Source organism: Melospiza georgiana, chromosome 4, assembly GCF_028018845.1.
Source record: "Melospiza georgiana isolate bMelGeo1 chromosome 4, bMelGeo1.pri, whole genome shotgun sequence".
NCBI lineage: Eukaryota > Metazoa > Chordata > Aves > Passeriformes > Passerellidae > Melospiza > Melospiza georgiana.
In genome coordinates this window covers 40,533,028-40,545,924 of record NC_080433.1, presented here as the reverse complement: position 1 = coordinate 40,545,924, position 12,897 = coordinate 40,533,028, and the positions used below count along the sequence as shown (strand labels likewise).

General features: G+C 38.5%; 2 protein-coding genes across 2 annotated transcripts in view; one reads left to right on the top strand and one right to left on the bottom strand.

Annotated features, from left to right (window-relative positions):
* Positions 1-243: 243 nt before the first annotated feature.
* On the bottom strand, positions 244-7,230 carry TSPAN19 (tetraspanin 19). Its single transcript, XM_058023291.1, is given in 7 exon segments — positions 244-351; positions 2,427-2,542; positions 4,296-4,365; positions 5,574-5,605; positions 5,608-5,703; positions 6,990-7,059; positions 7,165-7,230. Coding segments are annotated over 7 exon segments (558 nt in total).
* Positions 7,231-11,664: 4,434 nt separating this feature from the next.
* Positions 11,665-12,897, top strand: part of LRRIQ1 (leucine rich repeats and IQ motif containing 1) — a 104,458-nt gene continuing 103,225 nt past the window's right edge. Inside the window, exons 1-2 of the mRNA XM_058023624.1 lie at positions 11,665-11,814; positions 12,296-12,464. Coding sequence (XP_057879607.1) covers positions 12,330-12,464 — 135 coding nt within the window. The 5' untranslated portion in view covers positions 11,665-11,814; positions 12,296-12,329. The remainder of the gene's footprint in view (positions 11,815-12,295; positions 12,465-12,897) is intronic.

Genomic DNA, 12,897 nt, shown 5'->3' with positions numbered 1-12,897 from the left:
CCTACATGACTGACAGCTAACAAGTAAAAACCAAGGCTTCCAAGTGACCAGAGACAAAACAATGAATATTGTTAAAACTTTGGCATTTGTAAGCCACATCTTGAAGGAAAATATGTTTTGTACTTCTTTTTCTAAAATCTATTTAGTAACAAAAGTTACGTTCTTCCAGACATTTTTTTTTATTTCTTACCATTTTTTTATTTCTTATTCACTGTATGTTGAATCCCTTGGGACCTCACAAAATCATTTCTTTAGATTGTAATTTGTGCATGGACATGGGAACTGAGTATTATTTTTCTTTGTTTAGTTCCTTTTCCACTGTGTGGCATTGCATCTTCCACAGCATTTTATCTACAACAGAAATCAAATGAAAACACAGAAACTCGGATCTAGAACCTTCAATATGGGCCAAATTCTGAGAATATTTATTTATAGCTTTGTTCCTTTTAATTGGCCAAAATTCTCCCCTCTGAGATCTTTAGCAATATCCTTTTTCCAACTCATTTTAGTAGCAATTGATCTGTCTTCAACAGGTAGCTCAAACTTGGAGGACAAAGCAAACACTATGCAGTGCTCAAATAATTATCAGCTAGCTCTTCCCAATAACCTACTTTAATACCAGTAAAACAAAAGCAAACTAAACTATGAAAAAGATTGGAGAATGGAATTCTTTTCATATAGAAAATTCCACGAAATTCTCATTCTGAATCATGATGGATCTTCAGAAACACTTGAATTGTTTTATGGGATGAAAATCTTCCATATTTTAGCTCGGAGATGCTAAAAAACAACATGTCATTTTCATGTTTTAAAGGGTCAGTTCAAGATCTACTGCTTCTAAATTTTGAAAATTAGATAACTTGGCAAAAGTTGTCCTTTCTCTGTATCGATATTCCATTTCAACAGCTCATGGTTTTATTTTAAATAGTCACCATCTTTAAGCAGTTCACTAAATATATAAAGAATATATAAAATGCTATTAATGGACTTTGTGTTTTGGTCTTTCTCCTGGCAGATGCCAATGATTCCAGTAGCTGGGTAGGTGGTGAGTCTGTGCTCCTACAACACTCCAATAAAACTGCAGTCAAGAGCACCAGCACATAGTCTAGCTGCACCATTGACATAATGGGGTCACCACTAATCACTTGAGAAATCATGAACGCAATGAATGGATTTTCAAAGAACAGATTTTAAAAATACATTGCAAATGCATTTGTAATCTTAAGACTAGACCTATATGCTTTTTGATTTATCTGGAATCATCTATTATCTTCAGCACTCATTAAAAATAATGTAACTCTGCCCTGGAAGAAGTCATATTAAGGGACTCACAGTTGATCCATAGAAGCATATTAAAACCATATTAAGCTGTTAAACTGTAGTGTTTGTAATTAAAAGCTCATAATACAGATTAAATTTCAAAGGTGGATAACAGATCACTGGTCAAAAGCATTCCTAACTACTTCCAATATAATTGACAGCATCCAAATCTTTTAAAAGACCTTTCTAAAGAAATAAGCAAATTACCTGCTGCCAGGCCACAGGAAATATTTTCAGTAATACCTGTTACAGGGCTTGCAAGGGTTTCAGGGTGAAGAGAGAGGCGAGAATGTTGACCTCATGTTCAGAAGGCTTGATTTATTATTTTATGATATATATTACATTATGACTATGCTAATAGGAATAGAGAAAAAAAGTCTCAGAAGCTTGCTATGCTAAGAATAGGAAAGAAATGAATAAGCAAAGGAGCTCTCTCTGATTTTGTCCCAGAGAGAGCTTGGTCTTTGATTGGCCCTTAATTGTACACATGCAACATGGGCCAATCACAGGTGCACCTGTTGCATTTCACAGCAGCAGGTAACCATTGTTTACATGTTTTTCTGGGGCCTCTGCTTCCCAGAAGGAAAAATCCTAGAGAAAGGATTTTTCACAAAAGATGTATGTGACAAAGTAAGTATGTCTATTGAAAGTGCTAATTTGCAAGCTCATTTTAGGCCTCAAGCACTATTTCTGAGACTCTCAGTGCAAAACCTATTCAAATTTTCTCACAGGAGGAGCTTTATTTTGACCTCATAACATCTCTGCTTGGTTCACATCAGCCCTGAGACCTAAGAAGATCAAGTGTTTTATGGACTCTAGCACTCTAAAAATACCAGGACTCCCATTAACTTTTTCAGCTGCAGGAATTTTTTCAGCTTTCAGTGACCAGAACCCTCTGTTCCTACATAAAATGAGAAGTTCTTCAAGAGCTTAATGACCCATATAACAGAAAGGAATCTGCCAACCCACATCAGATAATAGCAGCAGATCTTGAAAAATTAATCCTTTACCAAATGAGATTTTTTTAAATAAGTTCTGATTGATATACACATTTCTGGTGAATGCAGTATTTTTAGAGGTCATAGTCTGTGGGGGTTTTCCCTCACATCGTGCTGCAAGGCATTCAGAATGTTCCACACAGATTCCTGCTCAGTCAGACTCTTATTCCTGTTTTCAGAAATAAAATCATTAATTCTGTTGTTCCATCGATTGTGAACATGTTAACAAATATTTATATGCATATTGATAAGAGTGTGGATGGAGAGTACAATCCTTGATCTTTTATTGATATTCAGGCTTCTTCAAAGATTACTTGCAAGCAGCAGCCCTCTAATCAATTTGCCAAACATGACCCAAGACACCTCATAGCCATTGCACTAATAAGAAAATTGTAATGCCAGAGAAGGATAAATTAAGCAACCAAATCACATACACAGCACAGGCAGGCACAAGATGATTTGCCCAGCTGGAGCCAGGAGAGCCAGGAAACACTTTGGTTCCACTTGATCTGTCCTGAAATACTAAATCCTACTTCTCACACTTACTTTTAATAAGCACAGTACAATATTATAATAAGAAGAAACCAAAAATTCTGGACCTACTGTGACACAAACTTTTGTGAGTACCACAGAATCTGGCCAGGACATGTTTTGCCATAGGCTGGGGGAATGAACAGCTCATATTTACCCTAGATTATGCATTTTTGCTGAGACTGATAAAATACACCTTCAACAGCAAGCTCATCATAAAGAGTCTGACTAGAGAGACTGTAGCAGGGAATGTATGCAGAGGAGAAATCCTAGGCCACTAAAAGGTTTCATTACAAAGAAATGAAAGAATTAAACTCTCCAACTCATTTTCCTTGCTATAGCCATCCTAAAAAGAAAATTCAAAAGCTTTCACAGTGAATGATGATGTAAACATCGTTATACTTCAGCAGCACTTAATAAAGGTTGAGATCAAGTGTAATTACAGTTGATATAAAATAAATTTAACTTCAATTTTTCAATCAATTTTTCTAGCACAAATAGCTGATTCCAGAATGCATTATTCCTGACAGTTTAAATCTTTCAAAATATAAAACCATTATATAAAACAGGTATGATTCCATCATTAGAAATCAACATTTGATAAAGAAATTTGATTATACAGAAGGACTAAAAATAGTTTATTTGTGCTGTACTCTGCCTGAACAGCAGCAGGCTTTGGAGAACCATATGAACCTTTTGAAAACACTATAACTGGAACCGTAACTTTTGAAATTACAGAATAGAAAAGTGGCCAGGCTGGTGTTGATTCAGTACAGATTACCTTCCACATAACACTGTGAGAACTACTCAAGCTATTGCAGTTGCTGTATGTAGAAAAATAAATGACTGGTGAAGTTTCAGAGTGGATAGTTACTAGAGACAACAGCTATGTAGGTACTTATTGTGGTTTGCTGTTGTTCAAATTGAAGAGACACGTTCCTTAGATTAGGTCTCTGCTAAAATACAAGTCCAAACAATAAAGTTAATCATTCATTGGTATATTTTGCCTGCCATGATACCAGTAAGTCCTACTATCAATTGCACAGGGGACAACTGCTGTCACCTTCCAACAGACACAGTGCAGCATCTAATGCTTCCTCCCACGCCTGCAGATACCCAGGACAGAAGGACTTCCTGGGTAATCCCTCAACAAGAAATAAAGCTGTCCCTTCCACTGCTGATGCCACATTCCTGAATTGGAAGGGTGTGGTTTTTTTGGAGGGGAGAAATTGGAAATATATTTTCATGCACTGCCATTTACTATATTGAACCATGCTGAATTCCTCAAACTAGGTCATGTTCTAGTATTCCTGGTGAACATGTAAAATAGTCAGCTTCAATCAAATGGCAATGCAGTTTACAGTGAGAACTATTAGACATGTTTTAATTAATTGCACAAACAATCTTTAAGTTATCAGCAGTTCCACATAACTTATTTACATATTGCTTTTTTCATCATTATTAGCACCAATATTGCCATATGCATTACAAATACCAGAATTTGAAAACTCATATACTGAAAAAATGCACAAATCCGAGCTATGTATAAACATTATTTGGAATAAGTGAGTAATAGAGTAAAAAATTCCAGAACCTCATGTACAATCCTTCATTACTTTTATTTACAGTGATTTCCACAAAAATAAGAATTTATTTTCCTGGAAACCTGTGCAAAATGACATCATAGTCTAAGAAGCAGATTTCAAGCAGAGGACAACTCACTGTGATGGGCTTAAAGACACAGCCATAACTGTCTTGGAAGTGAAGAACAAAAATTGTTTTTAAGTGGCTGTGCTTCGCTGAAGAAGATTTTTATTTCTTTAGTTCCTGTATAAAAGACAATGGGACCTAAGTCCCATGCCTATTTAAGAACTCCTTTCATCTATAAGATGCAAAATAAAAAGATAGCTGATTTTGCTTATTTCCAGTGAAAACCAATTTCACCCACAGTATTTAGATGCTGTGATAGTAGATGGCTCCATGGAAGTTGGAAACGGCACACGTATTTTTCTTTCATCACCCAACAAATTGTGAGGCACACACTACATGCCTAGGCAGTAGCAGGGAGAAAGAAGGAAGAAGTTTTCTGGTTCACCTGGGTTTCACTCTTTGTTATGCAAATTCATATTTGTAGTGCTTAACAAATTAATCAGTAGCACCGTTCTCTGCTTCAGCCTTCACACAGTCTAAAACAAATCTCTCAAAAAGGGTGACAAACAAAAGATGGAAGAAAAATGGTGTCAAAACGATAAAATGCAATTTTTCAGAAATAAAAGAGGTATACCCTTAAAAAGTAGGAATTTTATATAAACACAGAGTCTTCAGTTTAGTCTTGATAGGTAACAGATTTTTAATTATACTTTGATATTTCAATATTGTAGCCATACTGTACCTACCTTTGCTTTCAAGTTTCAATATTCTGGACCAGGCTTTTCTTTATGTCTTCAACATATACTAAGTATTTAAAAACATCTATGCTAATAAATACAGTGGTTAAAATCTTTTCTGCATAAAACTGCAAGTATATGGTCATTGAAAACTTTCATGCAGTGATATGGAAAGACCTTCAGTGGTGAGAATTCATTTGAGCCAGGACTTTAGATAAATATGTCTTGCTATCAACAAATTTGTATGTGGAAATCACACCAAGACAGGATCACATTTTTCATGCACAAAAAATTCTCTTTCATTTTACAAGAAAGTTGGAGGCTGATTTCCACGTACTGTAACCAGCAGTCATTTGATTTCCACAACACTCCAAGGACTCCCATGGATGATGTAAATATGAAAATAGATCCAATGCCAAGTTTTATACAAGAAAGATATGTCACTGGCTAGTTCTTGACTGAAGAAACTGCAACACAGTTCATTTGTACTGTTACTTATTTTCCTTTTATTTTTATGAGACTTCCACTTACACAACTAATTCAGAAAAATATCTTTGCAATGCCATTATGGAAAGGATGAAAATAACAGAATTATAAAAGGGTCTTCTTCTTCTTCTTCTTCTTCTTCTTCTTCTTCTTCTTCTTCTTCTTCTTCCCTTTATTCACAGAAAGAAAAATAAAGATTTTCATACATTTAGGCAACAGTAATTACATATGAGATGTAAACAGAACATTCTCAATTGAACAATCTGAACCACTGACAAGGAAATCAGTGAACAATTACAGTTCAAATTTACAGATTTTTTTGTCTGTTTGCCAAGAATTATGAACGCGTGCAGATCCTACAGGGAGACAGAAATATATTTGTCAATAAATTAAAGATTCAGTGCTGTCCTCCCTCTTTGCGAGTGGCCACTTTCTCCTCTGCATTCCAACCATTTGTGCATAGATATGGAAGGTAGCAGTGCTTTCATTACTTCCAGCCCACCTCTTTTCTCCCAGAATTGCTGCCTTGGATGGTTCCTATACCATTAGTTTGGAACTGACACTTAACACAGCCAAGGCACTCTGCTCTTTAAGAGCACATCTATTGTTATGTGACCCAAAATGTACTTTTCTTAGAAAAAAAAAAATTATAGATAATATGGGAAAAAGGAAGATCCATATGGAAAGGCCATACTGTTATTCATCCAACATAAATCCTCACCTAAAGGATCTATCATCTCATCAAATGCAGGTCAAATGCAGTCTGGTAAATGATATAAAGAAAATATGAATAGAGCTGATTTATTTCTCAGTGATTCATCTACAAGGTGAATATAAGTACATCAAGAGAATTGATGTACTTAGACAAAGAAGCAAATCAATTGCATAAATTATAACAATATTCAAATTGTAGATATAGTAATATGTTTTCTCCTGTTTTGATAATCACGCCACGTAATGATGGAAAACATACTCCAGAGGGAAAAAAAAATCCTTACAACCATGCAGCTCAATCCAATACTGCCACCTTGTGAAAAAATATCCATTATGACTTCTGTCGATTACACAGAGCCATACAACCATAAAAGGGTTTGGGTTGGAAGGGACAACAGGCACCCTCCACTTCCAACACCCCTGCCATGGGCAGGATCACCTGCCACTAGACCAGGTTGTTTAAAGCTGCTTCCATCCTGCATTTGAACACTTCCAGGGATGGGGCATTTTCATTCTGCAATCATTTAAAACAAAAGAATAATTCTATTTATACTGAGAAAAAAAACACCAAAGAAATTGTTTCTCTCAAATAAAAGCCACAAGCTAAATGCCAAAAGCAGAGCCTGATGGGAAGGGGGGCAGGGGAAGGGAAGGATTGTTTTTTTAATTAAGAACTTCTAAAAAAAATTTAAAGCTGCTAAATAAGAGAAAGAAAACAGATTTCTTGCCAAGAAAATTCCACTGAAGATATTTAAATAGCACTTCTGTATTTGGTTTTTATCTCTTATTTTCATTTTTTTGTTTTCAATTTCGAATCACAGCTGAAAGTATAATCATATATTCAGTTCATTATGAAAAAATATAAGTACTCTTATAAATCACAATGGAACTTCGTTCGTCCAGATAATATTTTTTAAATTTTAAGAGTATTTTCAGATACATTGAACAAAAAATTAACAGCAGCAGTAGGAGCATCAAGATGTTGTGTAGTCTCCTTTGCCTCTGTTACACTGTACACACACATTTTTGTTCTGTTTTTCTTTTTGTTTTGGTCTTTTTTATTTTAAATTGCTAAAGACATTTGGAAGCAGTATGTATTTTGGAAGTTTTATATGGAAGATTTATGTAGCCTGGCATACACTTGTTCTTCTATTCTCAGTGCACTTACTAAATAGTAAGAATACCAGCTGAAACAAAGAGATGACAAATGTGAAGCTTCTGCAGTCAAAATTTGTCTTGCATTAACAACTTATATTACATAGAAAACACATTACATGTGTATAAAATTTCATTTTTAGAAGAAAATATTCAGCAAACACAAGCTTAGCCCTCCCTGTCAAGATCCTCAATGCCTGGATTATAAAACTTCTTCTGCTGGATTTCAGCACAAAGAGAGCTGCAGTACGTTTCTCAAACAGCTCTGCAGTGGAGAGGAGTCAACAATGGGGTCAACGATGCACCTTGTAAAACAATAGACTGGATGAGGCAACAGGCTTTTCAATTTCCCTGGAGAAGTTTCACTACCTTTAAGAGTCATTGAACTTTTTCTTGGTTTTCATAACAGTGGCATGATGCATTTTTTTTAGGAGAAAACTCCTGAAGAGTTATATATTCAACATGAAAACTGGAATCTGCAATAGCTCTCTTGTGTTGCCCATGTGGTTTCAAAGATTTATTCTGAGAAATTTTAATAATACTTCAGTTCATCTTAAAACACTTACCTAAAAATTAAAAATATTATCCTTATAAATTAACTTACATTTTATATTGCATTGTTTCTACACAAGAAAATCTTTACCAGGATTGAATATTTCCATCCTACCTTACAGAGAATGGTCGATCAATGATATATTTCTTCCTGAAGTCCAGCATAACCACATACTTAGAGAAGTTTTCTTATGTTGGTTAGCCCTGACTTTGTGGATACATGTAACAGGTTTTAGAATTTTTCAGCTCATTTTGATGCACTTCCTGTCATTCCATGCCATGCAACTGTTTCCCCTTCATTTCCAAATTCATGAAATGAAGAATTTTAGCTACAGCACAGCTCTGTTCACTCTACAGTTTTGGAATCAGTGCCAACACTGGTGATGGGGATCTCAGCAGCCACAAGCAGCTACACTCAGGGTTGGCGTGAGGGTTCAGAGAGCTGCAGGTTGACCAAACAATCCACACCTTTCAATCTGTGTAACCCGTGGCAGTCAGGACATCTGCACAGCCCCAAATGTCACTGGGATCAGGGTTAGGGTTAGGGTTGGTGTTGAGTGAGTCAAAGAGCCTCCAGCTCCAGGAGCACAAGGGCTGGAAATGGCATGCCAAGGCAACCCCAGCATGGCCCAAACATTGCTGCTCCTGCTTCTCCCTAAAACCAAGCAACCATGGGTGTTGGAATCCACAAAATTAGTGAGTTTTGAGAAAGTTGTGAAAAAGGCAGGCCCCAAAAGACAGTAAGGACAGTGAAATGCCAAGGCAGCAGAAAAAGTTTTCTAAGCTGTAGCGCAGATGGGAGAAATAGAACAATAAGCCTCTGTGATTTGCCTTTCTAAGTTGCAAAAAGTATATTTTAAGTATACATTTAGAAAGTTAAATATGAATGGGGCTCTGTGCTTTGTCTTTTATAAACGAGGCATTGTATTAGAGAAAAAACTGCTATTGTTTTAACCACAGCTACGTGTACTTCAGGTTATTGCATAGAACTACTGTCAATATGCTTTTGCTCTGTGTAGTTGGATGAAACTCGGACCGAGACTGTCTTGTGTTATGCTGTAATGTTAAGTTTCCTTAGCATTCTGTTTGATCAGTGAGCTGCTAGCATCTTTCCTCTCCATTGTCATAACGATGCAATGGGACTGATGCCAGAAAAAGAAAAGCTCTAGACGCTGATTTCAGGTGTCCAGTCCTGTTCGTGGCTGTATATAAACTGCAATGGGGGAAGCAATGGGGACTGGGACTTCAGGGTTAGTCTGAGGGTGAGGGCATGTTCAGGGTGAGCATTAGGGCTGAGTGAGTAAGGGATCCTACGGCTCCAGGAACAATATGGCTGTAACAGGAATGGCAAGGTGGTCCCAGCAGGGCCTCAGTATTGCTGCTCGTGCTTCTTTCCAAACTTGACCACCCATATGGATGGGGTTTTATTGTTAGGGGTAGTGCTGGGGTTAAGTTTAGGGTTATATTTACGATTAGGGCAAGGGTAAGAGTTAGTGTTACATTTTGCCTTAGGGTTGAGTAAGTAGTGATTTGACAATTCTTCATTTCATTTGATGAAATTAAATCTTTCTATGATTTCTATAAAACGCCTCTTTTATTTGCAAATTTTTTTTGCTAAGACAGGATATAGGTTTTATTCAGTATGTGCACAGCATAACTCCACTACAAAAGAAAAATTAAGTGTGCATTCAATCAGTGAATAAAGAGATGATCACGTTGAAAAGTTCACCAGTGATATGATTATATAAAAGGATGGATTTCAAATGGATACATTTCCATTTTTTAATATTTATTATCATGCTTATCCATACCACTGGTGATAAAAAGGTAATCAGTTGCTCTTGAAGCAAATATTTTTGAAGCAAATATTTAACACTCCTAAAATATTCAGAGAGGTACTCAGCTTATTCTAAGAAAGCAGGCGGGAAAACCTCTACCATTTTTGGCAGATCCTTCCCATTGCCCCCAAAATGTACATTTTCTATGTAAAACTTAAATTTATCTTTTAGCTTTTAAGTTTTGTTATACCTGTTTTTGCATCTTGCTATTTCTCATCAGACTCAGGGTTAGATATGCTCCCTATAAACACACAAAAATGTTATTATCTGTACCCTGCCTGATCTGTGTAACTTTTCCTATACTGAATTCTATTTAGTCTCTAATTCTCCAACTGGACATTTTCTCCAGCTTTTAATAACCAGCGAGGGACTTTTACACAGGCAGGCAGTGGTAGGACAAAGGGGACAGGTTTTAAGCTAGAAGAGGGCAGATTTAGATTAGATGCTACAAAGAAAATCTTTACACCACAGAGGGTGGTGAGGCTTGAAAAGAGGTTGCCCAGAGAAGCTACGGGTGCCCCATCCCTGTGTTCAAGGCCAGGCTGGATGGGGTGTTGCAGACATCTTCTTGTGAAAATCCTTTTTTTGGGATTTTTTCTTCCTGAGAAGCTGAGAGGCCTCAGGAACAAAATGTAAACAATGGTTATCTGCTGCTGTGGAATGCAACAGGTGCATCTGTGACTGGTATCATGTGGCTGTTTTTAATTAATGGCCAATCACAGTGGAGCTAGCTCAGACAGAGTCTGAGGCAGCTGCCTTTGTTATCATTCTTTTCTATTCTATTCTTAGCTTAGCTACCTTCTGAGATGAAACTTTTCCTTCTATTCTTTTTAGTATAGTTTTAATTAATATATATCATAAAATAATGAATCAAGCCTTCTGAACATGGAGTCAACATTCTCGTCTCTTGCCTCACCTGAAAACCCCTGTGAACCCCGTCACAGATGGGGCAATGAGCAACCTGGTCTAGTGGAAGTTGTCCCTGCCCATGGCAGGTCATTTGGAAGAAATGATGTTGAAGCTTCCATCTAACCCAAACCATTCTATGACTATGAATTAGTATTTACGTTCCTCTCACTTTTTTTTTTTTTTTTTTTTAACTCCTACTATTTGCTCCCTCCCTGTAGCACTGGCAGGGCCATGCTGAGCCACTGATCGCCCTGCACTTGTGAGGCCGTGCCAGGCTGGCCATGCCACAGTCCCGTGCCCCATGGTGGCCCTGGTGCCAGCCGGCCCTTCTGAGCCATGCCCCAGCCCCAACATGGGAAGACAGAAGGAATGCCTGGTGTCTTTTCATAAACCACCTTTACTGTGGTTTTATTTATATTTTTTCCTGCTTAATTGCCTCTTGCAATTTATTGTGAACACTGAATTCCAGTCTATGACTTCAAAAAAAACTCAAACACAAACTGAAAACAAAAGCAAAATAAAAATAGCATCAAAAAACCAACAACAAAAACAACGAATCCCAAAAACAAACAAACAACGCCCAAAATCCAATATTAAAGAAAAAAAAAAAAAAACAACCGGAACCACGAACGAGGTGCTGCGGGGTTCTCCGCCCTACGCTGGGGGGCGCTGCCTAACGCCCCCAGAACGCGAAACGGCAGCTCCTGGCGAAGTCTGGCTCCTCTCGCTGCCCGTCCGAGCCGCTGTTTCCCGTTGCCGTGGTGACGCTCCGCCGTAGCAGCGCGGCGCGGGGCTCTCGTCCTCCCCGTGGAGCTCCTCACCGTCCGCTGCTGGCGGATGCGGAATTTCTGGGCGGAGGGGCTGCCGGTCTCCAGAGGCGGCCAGAAAGGCGGAGGCTCCGTGAGGAGCGTGACCGAACGACAGGTGAGTGGGTACATGAAGTAGACGGGGGGACCGGAGGACTGCGGGCGCTCTGAGCGCTGAACTACAACTCCCAGCATGCAAAGGGGCGGAGCCGCTGGCCTCTGAGGAAGCGGCTGTGGGCGGTGCTGCCCTCCGGGCGCGGTGCCTTTCGGGAGATGTAGTTTTCTCTCAGCAGCTGTCTGGTGTTCGGTTTCCCGGCAGGAATGCGCTCCGTGTGCCCGGTGTCCCGCTGCAGGAGCCGAGCTCGCTGCCCTTCCCCTCATTGCAGGGGACAACGAGTTGCGAAAGGAGGGAGGAGGGCCGGTTCCCCCTGCTTGCATCCATCCACAAGTTTTTACCTCTATGGGTTACATAATTTCTCACCATTTCTCTCCCATCGTCTCTCATCATTTCTGTGTATCATTAAATCTTAGCCTTATTTTGAGGGCTCTGTTTATTTTGGTTCATACTGTATTGAAAGGTATTACTTTTTTTTGTGTAGCTCTCAAAACAGATAAGACGCTGTGGGAAGTAGAATGTCGGAAGATATTGTAGGAATTGAAAGAGAAGTGGAAATTGAATTAGGCAGAATCAGCGTTTCCTCGTTTGGAACAGATGATCCCGAGCCTGACACGGAGGGATCAGAGGAAGCCTTGAGTGACATTGAGCCAGTAAGTATTCAGCGAGGGTTCGGTGAGCTAAAACTGCTCCCTTGGATGAGTGAGCATCTCCCCAGCACACCCAGCCTGAGGCTGTGATCTGAGCAGTAGCCTCGGTAGTATTGCTTCATGAAAAATGTAGCAGGACAATAAGAGAGGTGGATATCAGCATGCTGCTTGAGAAGATCACACCTGGAGATTTTGTTTTCTAATCCTCTGAAGCTGGAAGATTTGATGAGGTAGATTAAATCTGGATGAATAAACCCATGATTCTTCACTGCAATCTGTACTTTAATCTTACAAGAGACTGGTTTAGGAGATTCCTTCTACGATTTTCAGATACTAATTTCATATAAATAGGTTCTTCAAGTCCGCTTTCTTGGATGACTTCTTATTTTGGAAAGTGGCTTTCCTCTGAATTAAAATAAGTTATTTGGGTCCTTTT